General features: G+C 43.9%; 1 protein-coding gene across 2 annotated transcripts; it reads left to right on the top strand.

Annotated features, from left to right (window-relative positions):
- Positions 1–455: 455 nt before the first annotated feature.
- Positions 456–17,565, top strand: LOC129851119 (leucine-rich repeat neuronal protein 1-like). Of its 2 annotated transcripts, XM_055917406.1 has the most exons (3): positions 456–731; positions 905–1,008; positions 13,280–17,565. In XM_055917406.1, the coding sequence occupies exon 3, from the start codon at positions 13,527–13,529 to the stop codon at positions 15,687–15,689; it is 2,163 nt and encodes a 720-aa protein (XP_055773381.1). In that variant the 5' UTR covers positions 456–731; positions 905–1,008; positions 13,280–13,526; the 3' UTR covers positions 15,690–17,565. The 2 variants fall into 2 exon arrangements, with proteins under 2 accessions (XP_055773381.1, XP_055773382.1); XM_055917407.1 differs by lacking the exon at positions 905–1,008.
- Positions 17,566–19,373: the final 1,808 nt, after the last annotated feature.

Raw genomic sequence — 19,373 nt, 5'->3', positions numbered from 1 at the left:
TTGACATTTACAGAGCACGGTAAGGATTGTTTGACAGAAACGTCACAACATTTAGGCCTACTGTATACAACATGACATGGATCGCTTGGAGTGTAAAGGGGCCAATTTTGTTCTTATAAAGAAGAGAAGAGAGCAGAAGATTGATGTAATGTAGGATGGAGATGGATGGATGTAAAGAGAGCAGGAGATGGATGGACGATAGAGGTAAAGGAGCAATTATTCATGCAGGCAAGAAAAGCAACAAATTAATGGGTTGCATTTTAAACAGCTCTAATTAGAGGAACTTAACAACAGCAAAACAAAGAGGTACATTGTCTCCCAACAGAAGCACCATTTCAGACGTCAAGGATGGAAGAGGTGTGTGTGTGTGGGGGGGGGGGATGGGGGGGGTGCAGGCAGAAGACTTTCTCACAAGAAAAATGAAGAAAAAGAACCCTCCCTCCTTGGCGTTCTCCCACTGTGCAGACCTAGCGCTTGCCTTTGTTCGCGACATAACAATCCTCGAACAGATGGTGCTCTGCTTGAGTGAGAATGACCAGCACCATCCAGCAGCCAATCGGAAGCAGCTGACTCGTTTGGACAGCGCCAGGTGCTGTTCTCATATTTTCCTTGGAGGGGGACTAGGTTACGGTCGAAGAGTAGAATATCCGCAGACAACTAGTCAGTGAGGTTGCAGGTGGCGTTTCGAAGCGTTTGGATGTCTCTGCAATCTACACCATGCTCTCCTCAAGGTTAGCCTACATGGGAACCGTGCCTGAATGAATATATAAACGACAAACCGCTATAAATAGGCTACCCGTTGCTGATGGAATGGAATAGATTAAGAACTGTTTTACACGATAATATTGAAGGAATCCGATTAGGCTATCTATGTATTTATTTGATTTATTTGTTGGGTATGTAGGTTATTGACGCATAGAGGTGAAGGCTATTTGCACAAACCTTAAACTACTGATGTCCAAATATACGGGATGCAACTGAGAAGAGAGGGGCTTGCATTTCAATGAGGTGAGCCCTATACTTCACATGATTTATTTTGCATTAACAAAGTCAGGATTAGACTAATGCATGAACAAAGCCAGAATATATTAAACTGAAGATGTTTCTTCTGTAGCTGCTATATCCTCTTTCGAGGTATTGTGCAGTAGTATGAGAACAGGTGGATGTGAATGTTATGTAATCAGGAACTCTGTTGCCGGACACTTACCTCCACAATAAGGTTGTGGCCAGGGGGTCATAGCTATTATGCTATCAATTTTTCTGGAAATTTAAAATTTTCCCTAACAAAATGGTATTTGTTTGCCAACAACCTACCGTTACTGCATCTCTGCAAGGGCACAGGACTTTCTGTGCATGGGTTGGAGGGACTCACGGGCAATATTATACGAAGGAATAACTAATAGGCAATCGGTTTCTATAATAATGTTATGTTATAGGCTATCTATATAATTATTCAGGAGTAGCCCTACGACTACTCTGCATCTGCATCATCTTCTATATCTGCATTTGTATTATTGGGATTTGGCTATATCCCGATCAGAAATATTACATTTTCAATCTCAATGCGTCAAATAACACGCTCGGAAACAAACTTTGATCCTCCTGCGGCACCGCTCACCGCTGCAACGTTGCAAAAATGTGATTTGCATATACATTATCGGCAGAATAAATCGAACAAGAGACAGGTCTTCAAGTAAAGGGGGGCAGGGAGTGAGGTAGCCTATTGTCATTTTAAGAAAGGCCTCTGCTGCTTTGCAGCTGTTGCGCCTGTGTGATAGCTGAGGTTAAGTCAAACTGTTGTCTCACAAGCTTCTTATTCACCCGTTGTATGTTCAACAGTGTTAACAACACTAAGGCTAGTCTATGGGTCTATGGTGGTGAAACAGTATCTTTGGCACTGTTTCAACCCTCCTGTTGTGTTCGTTTCATGTTTAATTAATTCTGTGTTCCCGCTCCAAAATGACCGCTCCATTATAGCTGATTATAAATCCATAATAACACATATATTATCACCTAATGTTATGTTAGATCTTTTTAACAACTTAAGTTCTTGTGAACATTACAGGTTTTGAACTTCTATTTGCTATTTATGGCCTGTAGGCCTCATTGACCTGAGCTCATACGACTTGTTTTTAATTCATAAAAAGCATAATGCATGGATTATGTTTACTATAACAAATACTCAGATGAAACATATTGTGCTATTTATAACAGACTACTTTGTGCCAAAGTTTACAAAGACTCTGTCCTCCTAACCAGTGTCATGATCAAATATATTACAGTATGTATCAAGAGTCTCACATACAGTATATTGTTTGGTCACTGTGCTGCCACAGAATGAACTGTGAGCAAGGCCTCAAAAAAGCTTTATAAACCAGAGCTGCAAGAAAAGTTCTATATATTATTGAAACAATGTTGCCATTGTTTGTGAGAATCCCAACAAAACAAGGTCCAGTGTTGTCTTTAGCATCACATCTCTTTATTTGACCTGCTGTAAGAAAAGGTCATACTCAACACTTTATTTTTCAGTGTCTATGTCAAACTGCCAACACTGACTGAGGCTCAGTGGGCAAAGTGATGATTTGGTACTTCTAGCACAGGCAACTTGATAACATAGCAACCAATTAATGACAGGGTATAAAACAATGGAACTCTGTATCTAAGTGATACTAACGAATTACAACTTTAACAGACTGACTGATAACACAACTGAACTCCTTAACCCTCCTGCTGTGTTCCGATCGAATTGGACCGATTTACAAGTTTTCTCTCTGAAAAATGTAGTTGATTTAATGTGATTGTCATAAAGTTCCATGACTTTGTCCACACAGAGCATCTGAACACACAGCATACATTTAGATGATTTTCATCACATTTTGGGTGTTTTATTTAACTTGATCCTGGTCAAAAATGACCGGTCATTAGAAATGATTGGGTGAGACTACAACTGGTGTATAAAATTGAGTTCAAGCACATGCCCATTCATACTTCCTCTCCCAGACCCCCACATGCATGTGTGTTTGAGCACACACACACCTCACTCCCCTTCTTGGCTTCCATGGCAACCCCCACGGGAACATTTCCCCAATAGAATATTTCCCCCACGGGAACCACACCTGGGAGCCCTATGTGATATGTTGGGTTACAATCTCATGTCAGATGGATCTTGAGAAACAGACAGTGAACAGCAGGGACATCCATTTATCAAAACTCAAAGAACAAAGTATCAGGAGGGGAAGAGGAGTGGCAAGGTGCCTGAAGAAGGTTTTGGCTTTTTTTTCTTTCGGTAAACCCTGTGGGCATAACTCCCCCTCCAACAAGCACACACGCACACACGCATACACGCATACACGCACACGCACACGCACACGCACACGCACACGCACACGCACACACACACACACACACACACACACACACACACACACACACACACACACACACACACACACACACACACACACACACACACACACTCCTTCAACTCATAGCGGTGAGAACAGTCTGTGACAAAGGCCTGATAATAGGGTGCGTGTGTCTGTCCACCAGGCAGGGTTATTAGGAGACATTGAGAATACTACAATGTCCTCCACCATGGAGAAGAGAGTTCCCTTGGGGCTGGGGAGAGGGGGGCTGGGGATGGAAGGGGAGGGGAGCGGGGAGTGGAGGGTGTTGCAGCTCATGCTTCTCCCATTATTCTTGTAAAAAGGGTCAACACATTAGGATCTCAGAGGTAAGGCATGGTGCATGCTAGGCAGCTGTTAAACTAATTCTGTTCTCATAATCTGCTGAAGGAATCATTCTGTGCAGAGTGTAACTTTTACAGTGGGTTTATGGGCCCAAACCCCTCAGGCTTAGTAGTTGGACATTGCTGTTGTATTTTCTCTGTGCGGAGGGCACAGGCTACAAATACAAGCATACATTTCAGGTAACACTTCCCTTTACAGTGTTCTTATTACTGGAAAGACTCAACACTCCTGTCTCACAGATAGTTTTTTACCTCTGCAGAGATCTAAAATGAGGAGTTATCAGTCCTTGGTTTGATGTAGGTGAATTTATCATATTCTAATCTAGACTACAATCAATATGCAGTTTTTCGTGTTAATGCTATGGACATGAAGCAGCTGAACCCTTTTATGCAGGACATAACTTCAGTCTCCAGCCAGCCAGCTGTCTGTGCTTGTATTACTGTATACTGTATTCTGAAGCAACACACGTTTTCCCCCTTAACCCTCCTGTATGTAGTAACCTATTACACCTCTACCACACTTTTAGGGGAATATAGTTATTTTAATCCTTTCTGGGGGTTTTTATCTTCTCTGTGGTAGTTACCAATTATCTTTGCCAATCCCAGCCCACCAGACTGTTTGCCTCTTAAAGAGGTGTAAATGTTCATGGGCTTTTAGAAATCAGCATGACAGATTCAGCCTTTTTTTATCTTGGACTTTATGTTTGCACTACTCAAACGAACCAAAAGAGTGTGTGGAAAATCTACTTTCTAATTTTATATTGCTCATTGTCACTTAATCATAAAGTCACCATAGGAAGTTTTTCTTTGAGTGTGAGTGTCCATTTAGAAGAGCGATTTGTGATGGTGGAGAATTGACTTATTAGATTGATTTGGTTTTCCCTAAGGGAAGCCTTATCTTGTTTATGTTTATTATGTCAGAATTATGTGATCGGATTGTATGTCTTCTATTGCTCACATCTCTGGAAGGATTACGCCCTGTGTACACAGGATTGGAAAAGTAAACACCCTTCTCCTGGGAAAAAAAAGGATTTCACTCCTCAGCACATATCAAAGACCTGGTGTCTGACAGCCATGGTACAAAGCAAATCATTAACCATCAGCATTCAAAAATAATCCTGTAACTCAAATCTTTATCAATTGTCAGTTTGTATTCATGTATTCTTTGCATAATTCTATTTGATCTGACATCTAGAGGTACTGTAGTGAAGTGAACTATTAGATGTTGCAGGACATTCTCTTCTGTTCGATTATGCAGGTTTTATTGTAATGTATGACTATATAACAAGAGTATAGCTAACAATTTATTCCAAAAAACTCTGTGTTGTTAGTATAGTATATGTAGTCTGAGTGTCTGTGTACCAGATATTTATTGTGCTCTTGTCCTCTTAGGGTTTGTTTGAAATACTGTGTATGAATGGATCTTTTTTTTTCTTTACATACCTTTGTTTAGTTTAGCTGAATGTGAATAGACTCACACAATACTACATGATTAAGGTAAATCTGCAGTGACTTCAACCTCCCTTCTATTAGACCGATAGTAAACTGATTACAGTCCTTACGGCAACCAAAGAGAGCACAATTATTGTCATTACCATCTATTCAAATTGATTACATCGAATGAAAGCCAACATGGAAACTATTAAATGAAATAGAAAATCATTCTGTAACATTGACCGCAATAACTTTTTTATTGGTGTTGAAAACACATTTTGTTCGAGACTGTTTTGCAAAAGAAATGTGTCCCTCCATGGGACCCATAAGTGGTGGAAGTGGACTTTGTGTTCTTGACAAAGTACAGACAATTTTCTGGATAGAAAATGGAAGGTGTCTCACTCAGAATTAATACATTTCATGGTTTTTACATGCCATTTTTGTTGTCACAGCAGGCAAGCTATGACTACTGTACATACCAGGAACCATAGATCCCCAAGAATCATGTACACCAGGGAGTTTTGCAGTTATATGTCCTGTGCTAAAGTAGCATTGAACCCATATGAATTCATACACATACTCCATCTCAATAGTACTACAGACACCTGTGATCTTCAAATCACTTATCCATAGGATCACATAGTTTACTGTGACTACTGTAAGGTTAAGTAGGTTAAGTACCCAATTGGAAGATACAAAGGCTGTCCTGATTCAAGCTAAAGACCTTTGTTTCTGTCACACCCTGACCAGAGTTTGCTTTGTATGTTTTATGTTTTGGTTGGTCAGGGTGTGATCTGTGTGGGCATTCTATGTTGTTTGTCTGGTTTGTCTATTTCTGTGTTTGGCCTGATATGGTTCTCAATCAGAGACAGGTGTTTTGTGTTGTCTCTGATTGGGAACCATATTTAGGTAGCCTGTTTGGTATTGTGGGTTGTGGGTTATTGTCTATGTCTATACGTTGGTTGCTTGTGTCTGCACTTTCGTTATATAGCGTCACGTTCGTTTTGTTGTTTTGTAAGTTTGTTTAGTTGTTTTTGTCTTCGTTAATTAAATTAAGTATGTATTCATCAAACCACGCTGCGCTTTGGTCCGATCCTTACTCCTCCTCAGACGAGGAGGATTACGACGTTCGTGACAGTTTCTTTCCATGTTGTGTTGTTTTGTTCCCCCTGATGTGTGGATGTGGAGGCCAGGTTTCAAGGCTGGTTTCCTCTGCATGCTTGGTTTTCTCTGGCTCTGAGCCCTCTGTGGGCTCAATGCTGTGTCAGGCTAGTCTCAACGCAGCTTTACAGCTGTTGATTAATACAGCATCTGCAAAGTTCACAAGCTCTCTTCAACTGTATTGTCATGGTTCCAGACACTAATGATACTCCCACCCCACTTAGACTTTCATATACATTTGTTAAATGTCACCCCCCCTTGTAAAACTGAAATGTTTCAAATATAACTATTTTGATACTTGTGATAAATGTCACTGTTATCTCTGTCCGACATTTCAAAATGGAAACACCAACATTGGTTTTGTTTACACTGGTTTGGACTGTTGTCAAGGGAACCTATGAGAGCATAAAATAAACCAAAAAATTGGTGGTTGAGTCTATATTGGTGTAACGCTCGTCGTTAGGAGAAAGAGAGGAGGACCAAACTGCAGCGTGGTGAGTATTCATATTCCTTTTAATGAAAACCGAAATACTAACAAAACAACAAAACTAACGATAAACGAGAATACACGAAACGAAACAGTCCTGTCTGGTGAACATACACAAAGACAGAAAATAAACACCCACAAAACACAGGTGGAAAAAGGCTACCTAAGTATGATTCTCAATCAGAGACAACTAATGACACCTGCCTCTGATTGAGAATCATACCAGGCCAAACGCAAAAACCAACATAGAAAAACGAACACAGATAGACCACCTCACGCCCTGACCATACAAAAACAACGAAATAACAAAAGAACTAAGGTCAGAACGTGACAATTGGATTTAAGTTATGCTGTCTCAAAAGTCCCCATTCATCTATGGGTTTCATCTTTGGCTTAGACCTTCATTTGAAGCTTAATGATAATATTTCAACTAAAGCCTTTGTTTGGAATACAAAGTCTTAGATGAAATGATGCCCTCGTAAATGTAATCTCTCACACTGTAAGAGCTGTCGCTTTCCTCATCCTCAGATGAGGTGAGGAGAGAAGGATCTTCGGACCAAAATGCGGAGTCAGGGAAATATGCCATCTTTTTATTTAATACGAAAACTGATGACACGAAAACAAACACTTTAACAAACTACAAAATAAGAAAACGACGTACACGCAACCTGAATATAAACTTACATGGACAAACGTAAACTCACGAACAGGAACGGACATCGAAACATACGAACAGCCAAACAGCTCCAAAAGTGAATACATCGAACACAACGAAGACATCACAGGAGACAATCACCCACAAACAAACAGTGAGAATGCCCTACCTAAATATGACTCTTGATTAGAGGAAAATGCAAACCACCTGCCTCTAATCAAGAGCCATACCAGGCAAACCGAAACCAACATAGAAACAGATAACATAGACTGCCCACCCAAAACACATGCCCTGACCATAAACACATAAAAACTAACATAAATAGGTCAGGACTGTTACAGTACCCCCCCCCCAAGGTGCGAACGCCGGGCGCACCAGCACAAAGTCCAGGGGAGGGTCCGGGTGGGCAGTTGACCACGGTGGTGGTTCCGGTTCAGGACGCTGTTCCCGCACCACCATAGTCACTCCCCTCTTCTTTCTACCCCTTCCACTGACCACCCAAACATTACCTTCCCCTAAATAAACAGCTAGCACCGGAACAAGGGGCAGCACCGGGACAAGGGGTAGCACCGGGACAAGGGGCAGCACAAAAACAAGGGGCAGCACCAGGATAAGGACCATCACCGGAATAAGGGGCAGCACCGGGACAAGGGGCAGCACCGGGACAAGGGGCAGCACCGGGACAAGGGGCAGCACCGGGACAAGGGGCAGCACCGGGACAAGGGGCAGCACCGGGACAAGGGGCAGCACCGGGACAAGGGGCAGCACCGGGACAAGGGGCAGCACCGGGACAAGGGGCAGCACCGGGACAAGGGGCAGCACCGGGACAAGGGGCAGCACCGGGACAAGGGGCAGCACCGGGACAAGGGGCAGATCCCGGCTGAAGGACTCTGGCAGGTCCTGTTTGGACGGCTCTGGCAGGTCCATGCAGGCTGACGGCTCTCGACGCTCATGGCAGACTGACGGCTCTCGACGCTCATGGCAGGCTGACGGCTCTCTACGGTCATGGCAGGCTGACGGCTCTCGACGCTCATGGCAGGCTGACGGCTCTCGACGCTCATGGCAGGCTGACGGCTCTCGACGCTCATGGCAGGCTGACGGCTCTCGACGCTCATGGCTCTCTGACGGCTCTGGCTGCTCATGGCTCTCTGACGGCTCTGGCTGCTCATGGCTCTCTGACGGCTCTGGCTGCTCATGGCTCTCTGACGGCTCTGGCTGCTCATGGCTCTCTGACGGCTCTGGCTGCTCATGGCTCTCTGACGGCTCTGGCTGCTCATGGCTCTCTGACGGCTCTGGCTGCTCATGGCTCTCTGACGGCTCTGACTGCTCATGGCTCTCTGGCGGCTCTGGCAGATCCTGTCTGGTTGGCGGCTCTGGCAGATCCTGTCTGGTTGGCGGCTCTGGCAGATCCTGTCTGGTTGGCGGCTCTGGCAGATCCTGTCTGGCGGGCGGCTCTAGCGGCTCCTGTCTGGCTGACGGCTCTAGCGGCTCCTGTCTGGCGGATGGCTCTGTAGGCTCATGGCAGACGGGCGGCTTTGCAGGCTCATGGCAGACGGGCGGCTTTGCAGGCTCCTGGCAGACGGATGGCTCAGATGGCGCTGGGGAGACGGATGGCTCAGATGGCGCTGGGGAGACGGATGGCTCAGATGGCGCTGGGGAGACGGATGGCTCAGATGGCGCTGGGGAGACGGATGGCTCTGGCCGGATACGGCGCACTGTAGACCTGGTGCGTGGTGCCGGAACTGGAGGCACCGGGCTAATGATAAGCACCTTCCTACTAGTGCGTGGAGCAGGGACAGGGCACACTGAACTCTCAAAGCGTACTCTATACCTGGTGCGTGGTACCGGCACTGGTGGCACCTGGCTGAGGGCACGCACCTCAGGACTAGTACGGGGAGAAGTGACAGTGTGTACAGGACTTAGGAGACGCACAGGTGGCTTAGTGCGTGGGGCCGGAACTGGAGGCACTGAACTGGATACACGCACTATAGGGAGAGTGCGTGGAGGAGGAACAGGGCTCTGGAAATGCACTGGTAGCCTAGTGCGTAATGTAGGCACTGTAGGTACTAGGCTGGGGCGGGGAGGTGGCGCCGGAAATACCGGACCGTGCAGGCGTACTGGCTCTCTTGAGCATTGAGCCTGCCCAACCTTACCTGGTTGAATGCTCCCGGTCGCCCTGCCAGTGCGGCGAGGTGGAATAGCCCGCACTGGGCTATGCAGGCGAACCGGGGAAACCATGCGTAAGGCAGGTGCCATGTATGCCGGCCCGAGGAGACGCACTGGAGACCAGACGCGTTGAGCCGGCCTCATGACACCTGGCTCAATGCCCAATCTCGCCCTACCAGTGCGGGGAGGTGGAATAACCCGCACCGGGCTATGCACACGTACAGGAGACACCGTGCGCTCTACTGCGTAACACGGTGTCTGCCCGTACTCCCGCTCTCCACGGTTAGCCTTGGTAGTGGGCGCAGGTCTCCTACCTGCCCTTGGCCCACTACCCTTTAGCCTCCCCCCAAGAAATTTTTGGGAGTTACTCACGGGCTTTTTCGGCTTCCGTGCCAGACGTGTTCCCTCATAATTCCGGTTTTGAGCTTGATTCTCCGGCTTCCATCCACGTCTCCTAGCTGCCTCCTTAAACCACCGCTCCTGGGCTGTGGCTGCCTCACTCTTCTCACGAGAGCAGCGATGTTCTCCAGTTTGCGCCCAGGGTCCTCTACCAGACAGGATCTCCTCCCAAGTCCAAAAGTCCTTGTTGCTCCGTCGAGCATTCCCATACCGCTTGGTCTCTGTATTTTGGTGGGTGATTCTGTAAGAGCTGTCGCTTTCCTCATCCTCAGATGAGGTGAGGAGAGAAGGATCTTCGGACCAAAATGCGGAGTCAGGGAAATATGCCATCTTTTTATTTAATACGAAAACTGATGACACGAAAACAAACACTTTAACAAACTACAAAATAAGAAAACGACGTACACGCAACCTGAATATAAACTTACATGGACAAACGTAAACTCACGAACAGGAACGGACATCGAAACATACGAACAGCCAAACAGCTCCAAAAGTGAATACATCGAACACAACGAAGACATCACAGGAGACAATCACCCACAAACAAACAGTGAGAATGCCCTACCTAAATATGACTCTTGATTAGAGGAAAATGCAAACCACCTGCCTCTAATCAAGAGCCATACCAGGCAAACCGAAACCAACATAGAAACAGATAACATAGACTGCCCACCCAAAACACATGCCCTGACCATAAACACATAAAAACTAACATAAATAGGTCAGGACTGTTACACACACTGAAATGGTCCCATCTCTAATGTGGTTTGGAGTCATGGACAGAATCTCAGATTAAATGGAGGCATGTGAGAGAATGCATAATTAACTACTGTAAAAGTCAACATAGATGTCAAATTTAAAACAATGGTATCACTGGGAATCCTTTATCCAAAGTTTGTTAAACATTTTAGGGTCCAGTGAACATATTTTTAATCCTCTAAAACAGGGTTCCCCAACTGGCGGCCCACTCGTGGTTTTATTCATATTTTATATGCTGAAGTTGTCCAGCATTTATGAAGTTGTTTATTTTTATTTTCATTGTTGATATGAAATACTGCAAAAACATCAGGAAATCAGCTCCAAGTTATTTACATTTTTGGAAATCTGTTCCACACATAATAGATAGACACATGGGATTGTATACAAATGTAAGCAAGGTTTTAAATTATTATGTTTTAGTAAAATATTATATCTGAACCTAGTTGATGATCCTTGCCCTAAAACCTCAGGATTTAGCAACTTGATTTATTTTACTGCAATTTCCTTTTGGAAGTAAGGCATCCTTTGCTGTATTTTTTATGCACTGTGGACTACATCTAAGCCTATTTAAGCCTATCAGTAATGGCTGTTTATAAACAGTGAATAAACATGAGGTTACAGCCATTTGTAGTTAAAGAACACAGTTGTCTGTATCTCTCCTGAGGGTTACATTTCCTCAGACTGATTTCTGACTCTGCTAATCCTGATGGGTCAAGTCAATCTTAACCACTCACTCTGCCTTAGCTTAAGAAACATGTCTGTATTACAGGTATTTCACCCCTTATTTCACTCTGTCCCAGGAGAACACTCCCCTGTGCAGGAGGAGCTTGAACTTGTTTCATGTTACCCTTGCTCTGTTGCCAGGCAGTTTTGCACTCAGATGAATACACAGCTCTCTTCTTTCAAAGCCTCTTAGCAATATCTTCTTAAGTGAGTGTTGATCACAGATGTTGTTTGGTTGTAAGGCCTATGGAACTGCAGTACTAATGTATGTCTCTTCCATGGAAAGGGATACGCCCTCAGTAAATTCCCCTAATTAGGTTAGGGGATTTCTTAAGTGTTGCTCAGATTATAATGCCATACAGGACTCCGCCACGGTAGAGACAGCTAGCCTGGATATGGTGGCAGACCTTTCTGATTCCCACCTCTGCATTATATACGTTTACTACATATACAGGAAAGGTTGGTACTCAGAGTAAAGCACTAATGTAAACCCACTTCTCATTTCAAATGGTCCTAATGCTTCAGTAGTTTCAGGGAGGAATCAGTACTTATTGATTTCCACATGCCACTTTCAGAACTCAATTACAGAGCTTTGTAGTTGCTCAAGTGTGCATATGTGCCAGCCTCTCCCCTGGAAAATCCCTAACATACCTTAAGGGAACTATTTTACGGGAGCCATATGGTTAGTGAAAAAAGTCCCATTGCAAATGTACAGTCCCTTACCGGACGTCCGGCGACATTTCTAAAAATCTGAAGTGACGGTAGCAAAAGCTTAGAAACCAACTCAATAGTCAGTGAAATCCTTATTCTGAAGAACATTAGCACAATAAAAGTCGATTTTAATTGATATAACATATTCACTTTAGGTTTAAAAGGTATTGTGGCCCATTTGTTAGAGTCAGAACTGTAGTGCTATATGGGATGGCAGATGCCTGGTGCTCCTGTCATGAGCTGCTATTCTCCAGACTAGACCGTTGGGCCAGATTCTGGCTTCACAAGTCCTTCTCCTAAAATCTCTGTCCTTGGATAAAAATCATTCTGGATTATTACAATTTATTTGAATAAGTGACTGTTGAGGCTGAAGAGGTATGCTCTACAAAATGCTGTACTTGCAATGCACACTGTAGGCTTCTCTCAGAAACACCCTAAATATGTTCAAAGAAATCCATCATATTTCTGTACCAAAACTAGGACACAGTAGACGCTTCATTAATAATCTAGGAACTTTTAATTTTTTTATACTTACGTATCTCAGAGTATTTTAATGATGAGTGAAGAAGCTAATGATCTATTCCTGATGGGCCTATTGGATAGATGAAAGCACTCAATGGAATTTGATCTTTGTCCAAGTATACAAGTCCTGATGGGTGTTTTTTGTATTATTGTGCATGCATGAAAAGGAGCTGATTTCACATTTTTCCTCATAACTGATGATGCTGCATAATTCATATTAACAATCTCTCAGATGAAGATGCAAACAGAAGGTTTGCTCTCAACATCATCAGGAGCTGTGTTACAATCATGTTTTATTTAACATGACTGACATGTAACTTTCGGTAGTATTATGTGACTGGACGTATGATATAGTGTACCCTTACATATACCCCTGACAATAGTTTTCATCAACTCCCTTTGTCTCATACATATCATTTTGTTATGCTATTTGTGCTCCTTTGTGTCCTTGTGTTAAACTAAACTATAGTGACTCAGTCTTTTTTTGCATTTTTTTGTCTTTGTTTTACAGACTCACCTTGCAGTCCTGAGGTATTGATGAAAGAAAAACTCTGAACAGTGGGAGACTCACTGTAACACTGGAACTGTTTCATTGGAACCCCCTGTGCATATTTTTCTGTCTGGATCATTTCAGAGGGATACAACTACAAGTCAACACCCCCTCTGGTTAATGACAATCACACAACTCCCTCCAAGTTCATTTACCCCTTCTGGTGTCCAACCCTGTGGGTTTAGACAGGTGAACGCAGACAGACAGCATGGCTAGAGGGAGGTTTATCTACTGTCTACTAGGCCAGTTGTTCACTGGCCTGATTCTGTCGTCCGTTGGACTATCCTCCATCCAGAGAGATAATGATTGTCCCCAGCAGTGTGTGTGCGAGATCCGACCCTGGTTCACCCCTCAGTCCACCTACAGAGAAGCCACGACGGTGGACTGCAACGATCTCCGTCTCACACGCATCCCAGGCAACCTGTCCAGTGACACGCAGGTGCTCCTCCTGCAGAGCAACTACATCGCCAGAACCAGTGAGGAGCTGGAGCAGCTATACAACCTGACAGAGTTGGACCTGTCTCAGAACAACTTCAGCAGCATCCGTGATGTGGGCCTCAGCAACATGTCCCAGCTCACCACCCTGCACCTGGAGGAGAACCAGATCATTGAGATGCCTGACTACTGCCTGCAGGACCTCAGCAACCTGCAAGAGCTCTACATCAACCATAACCAGATCAACATTATCTCCCCCAATGCCCTCTCTGGCCTGCACAACCTGCTCAGGCTCCATCTAAACTCTAACAGGCTCAAGGCCATCGACAGCCGCTGGTTTGAGTCCACGCCCAATCTGGAGATCCTCATGATCGGGGAAAACCCTATAGTTGGCATTCTGGAGTTTAACTTCAAGCCTCTTGTAAACCTGAGAAGTTTGGTTCTGGCTGGAATGGATTTAACAGACATTCCTGGAAATGCCTTTGTGGGACTAGATAACCTAGAGAGTCTCTCCTTCTATGACAATAAGCTAGTCAGAGTTCCTCAAAACGCTCTTCAGAAACTACCTAACCTCAAGTTCTTGGACTTGAACAAAAACCCTGTGCACAAAATTCAAGAGGGGGACTTGAAGAACATGCTGAGGCTGAAAGAGCTGGGAATTAACAACATGGGGGAGCTGGCATGCATTGACCGCTTTGCCCTCGATAACCTCCCTGAGCTCACCAAGCTGGAAGCCACTAACAACCCCAAGTTCTCCTACGTGAACCGCCAGGCCTTCCGTGACCTCCCCGCCTTGGAGAGTCTCATGTTGAACAACAATGCCCTTAACGCCCTCTACCAGTCCACTGTGGACTTCCTGCCCAACCTGCGTGAGATCAGTATCCACAGCAACCCCATGCGATGCGACTGCGTCATCCAGTGGATGAGCTCCAACAAGACCAGCATCCGCTTCATGGAGCCCCTCTCCATGCTCTGTGCCATGCCAGCCGAGGTCAGAGGGCAGCATGTGAGGGAGGTGCTCCAGCAGGACTCAGCGGAGCAGTGCCTGCCGATGATCTCCCACGACACATTTCCCAACCACCTGAACCTGGACATCGGCATGACTGTGGATCTGGACTGCCGAGCCATGTCCCAGCCCGAACCGGAGATCTACTGGGTCACGCCCATGGGGAACAAGGTGATGATGGACACCATGTCTGAGAAGTACAGCCTCAGTAGCGAAGGAACGCTGCGCATCTCTCACATCCAGGTAGAGGACTCTGGCAGGTACACCTGTGTGGCACAAAATGTTGAGGGGGCAGACACTCGGGTGACTGCTGTTAGGGTGAATGGTACTCTCTTAGACAGCACCCAGCTGATGAAGATCTATGTGAAGCAGACTGAGTCCCACTCTATCCTTGTCTCCTGGAAGGTCAACTCCAATGTCATGACCTCCAACCTCAAGTGGTCATCTGCCACCATGAAGATAGACACTCCCCACATCACCTACACAGCCAGGGTCCCGGTGGATGTCCATGAGTATAACCTCACACACCTACAGCCTGCCACCGAGTATGAGGTGTGTCTCACCGTCTCCAACATCCACCAGCAGACGCAGAAGTCCTGTGTCAACGTCACAACGAAGCACGCAGCCTTTGCTGTGGAGATATCCGACCAAGGCACTAACACTGCTTTCGCAGCTGTCATGGGAACCATATTCGGCATCATCAGCCTGGCCTCTATGGCTGTGTACATTGCCAAGCGGTGGAAGAGGAAAAACTACAATCACTCCCTGAAAAAGTACATGCAGAAAACATCCTCCATCCCACTCAATGAGCTCTACCCTCCCCTCATCAACCTGTGGGAGGTAGACAGTGAGAAGGACAAAGAGGTGTCCTCCTCCTCAGAGACCAAACCCAGCCAAGTGGACACTACACAGAGCTACTATATGTGGTGATAGCTACTGGGTCGTTCCACCAATTCGGTGCCTTTGGGAGAAGTGTAACTTGGTAAAAAAAACAACGTTTGATTTCACCTAATATTATCATTCTGTCATAAAGAGCACATGTTGAACTTCATTAAAAACACATTTTCTCATCTCAAAAGGTTAAATAAAAAATTACTATGGTAAGTGTCTCTTAAGTGCCAAATTAAGTAACAGGGTTGACGGTAACAGGGTTGACAATTTCATCTAATATCAGCCATAAATCCCCTTGTGACAGGGTGTTGTGTACAACAAGTGTTTTGTGTACAACAGGGAATGCAAGCTTCACAACAAAATTGAAGTTGTTAAAAATGTTCTAGCCTGTCTATTGAAAACACGCTCAGTTTTCAACCCGCTCAGTTGTCCACCCGCTCAGTTGTCCACCCCAAAACACCAGAGAATGGCCAAAAAGAGTAGAACCAGCTCACCTGCTTTTACACATTTTTATATATATATAAAAGGAGGGTTCAGTTTACGTAACAATGTTGACCTTAAAAATAAGGGACAGATGAAAATGAATCACTAATCACATTGAATAAATAATAATCTTTAGAAATGACTTTGTCAAATTAACAACAGCAAAAAAATATATAACTTTACAATGATGGTGAAAACTTGGAGAAATGTTGGGGTTAAGTGGGTTATCTTCAGGTCACAGAGTCAGGTCACAGAGTCAGGTCAGGTCACAGAGGGTGCACAGAGTCAGGTCACAGAGTCAGGTCAGGTCACAGAGGGTGCACAGAGTCATGTCAGGTCACAGAGTCAGGTCACAGAGTCAGGTCAGGTCACAGAGGGTGCACAGAGTCAGGTCAGGTCACAGAGAGTGCACAGAGGGACATGTCAAAATGCTGAATTGTTTTACTTTAGCAAGTCTTTATTCATATTGAAAATCAGATTCTCCATGTGGTCTATATTAATAAAGGGCACTTCATTTAATAAACAGAATTTCAAAATTAAATATTGTTGCACAATTTCTACTTAAAATATCAAAGGGATGCAAAAGGCACTCATTTCGTGGAATGACCCCACTACATGGTGAAAGATACTTCATGTGGGGTAAATCAGAAATCATTTTCTTATAGGAGCACAACGTCATTTCTTTCGCTTCTTTGTGTGAGAGTAATATTACTTTTTTTCTTCTGTTTTCTACTTTGCTCATATGAGGCGAAGGACTGACTAGTATTTCAGACTTTTTAGCATAGTGCATTGCCTTTCTTCTCTTGCACCCTTTTTGACACTCAATATGACAACTTTGTTTAGCTCCCAGGACTTGGTAGTCACTGTGCTTTATTTTTAGTACTTGTTTTGATAGCACAGCATGGGTATTGTAAAGGATTCAGCCTGGATCAGCTTGCAGGAGCTGGAATTGGATCCATTTAGATTTCTTTCTCTGGCAGTATTCTTAGAGAACGCAATGTTTTTTTTCTCGTAAAACAGTTTAACTGTTAACTGTTGTGCACTGAAATATATAAACCAATTTGTCTATGGACTCCAATATAAACTGACAAAGTACGTTTAGACTTGATATACTGTCTATTGAATAACGTTAGCAATCGTTCTGTAATGTTGTATCAACTATAATTTGAACAACTATTTTGACATTAGTAAACATTATTTTTTATTTAGAACTTACGTTTGCAGAGAAAACACTGTAAACCAGCAATATAAATATGAATGTTTATTAACTAGGTAAGTAGACATAAGGCTTTTTAAATTCTCAGAATATTTTATTTTATTTTGCTAGAATCTGTCAACGATCACTGATTTTGTTGTGATTTACACACGCAAATATGTTGTATATTGAGGAACAAGCAAAAATAAATGTATTTTCCTCATATTTTTTATACGATTTCCAGGCCATGTGTCATTATTTGCAGGCTATGCTACGTCAGATATTTAAAACAGGAAAAAATCTACTTTAGAAACATTTATTTATTAGTATGCACTAATTTACCATAATTCCATATGACTATCAAACTTGAATAAAAATGAAAACATGCTCTGCGGGGGAGATACAAATATGTGTTTTACAGGATGACATAATGTCAATCAGTGTGAGAGTAGGTGTAGGCACAGTGTAGATTGTGTTAAAGAGAGTGAAGAGATATAACGACAGAGATTGAAATGCTGCTAAAAGCAATTATCAGAGCATAACTCATATCTGCCCGTTTAGTCTCCAAATACTGTTGTAAAAAGCCTACGAGGAGCAAACAACCCTCCAAAACCACAGATGAAAAGTCTGAAAACCAGGAAGAAGACATATGGGGATAAATGTTAAGACAAGCCTCTCAAGCTAATTGACTCCTAGACTTCACTGGACACAGATGACAGATCTTCAGGGTTTACATGCTGCCCACTGCCATTAATGACATGTAGGGCAACAGTGTCCTCCCTTGTCTTGTCCAGTCACCAGGATGAGACAGGATGGGTGTGGGGAGCAGGGAGAGGAGAATATGAAGTGGCCGAGCATAGATCAAAGGAGGAAGTGATTATGGATAATGGGCACAATTAAGCAGCACAGATTGCTGCATTTCTAACAGCCAGCAGCCCTGCTTTAATCAGACAGATGCTAGCAGCTTCCAATTCTCTGCATTCCTTATACAGTATGAGATGGAATTTCACAGGGGTCGAGAGGTGCATAACTGAGCCTTCTGAAGGATTTTGTGTTTATGTGTAGGTCTCCATTTGGTTGTTACATTAATGTAGATTTTCATGGTAGAGATGGAATCAAACATCAGTCTGTTTCTCATCCACCATAACTGCTCTTTCACCAATAAGCTCACTGGGAGGTGAAGAGGAGGAGGGAAAATGAAGATTAATGTTGAATGTTGAATGTTAATGATGAATCATCTGTCACTTCAATACAGTGACTTTTTCGTAGCAGGTTAGGGGAACTTACGCAGCAGGCTAGGATAATTAACGTTGCAGGTTAGGAGACTGAGGTTAAGGTAAGGAAAAGGGTTTTAGGGTTAGCGAAAATGCTCCCCTAAGTTGCTATAAAAAGTCACTTCCGGTCGTAGCTGTATCGAAGTGGTGTGAAAAAACTGTGTCCCCTGTCACTCAACAGCTTTATCATTGAAAATCAAAAAACCCACCTCAGTTCATATCCCAATTTCATTGGCTCTCTCTCCACGAAAGTCTGGGCCTATTGGGAGTTGATCGTGCAGGAATGCTATGTTGGTGTTTGATGTTGATTGACAGCTCAGAGCTTTGTAGAGCAATCAGACCATCTCAGTCTGTGTTCCCCTGATAACACATGCATCCCTCTGTTCTCTCACTTTCTCTAACTGTCCCTCCCTATCTGTATCATCAGAGACCATCTCATCTAACTCTAATGTACTACTTCACTGCAGAAAAATGAATAAGCAGGGCAGTAGAAGTAGTATATCTGCTACAGAATCTTTATGAATGTAATGGATGTGAGATTATGTCAACGTGTTATTTACTTTAAAAACATTTTTATTTCACCTTTTTTTTAACCAGGTAGGCTAGTTGAGAACAAGTATTGGTGTTGTCTAAAATGATGGGATCTCTCACCTAGATATCAGTAAAATAACCTTGCAACCTTGCAAGCACCACCAAGGAGATATTCATAACAACACTTGTCCTATTGTTTCCTGTTTCCTGTCTGTTTCCTGTTCCTTCCTGTCCTCTCTC

This window comes from Salvelinus fontinalis, chromosome 3 (assembly GCF_029448725.1).
Source record: "Salvelinus fontinalis isolate EN_2023a chromosome 3, ASM2944872v1, whole genome shotgun sequence".
In the NCBI taxonomy this organism is placed as follows: domain Eukaryota; kingdom Metazoa; phylum Chordata; class Actinopteri; order Salmoniformes; family Salmonidae; genus Salvelinus; species Salvelinus fontinalis.
This window is presented reverse-complemented; position numbering and strand designations above follow the sequence as displayed.

Bases quoted from the DNA above. Each gene is read 5' to 3' on its own strand.
- LOC129851119 (XM_055917407.1), top strand. From the start codon at position 13,527: ATGGCTAGAGGGAGGTTTATCTACTGTCTACTAGGCCAGTTGTTCACT.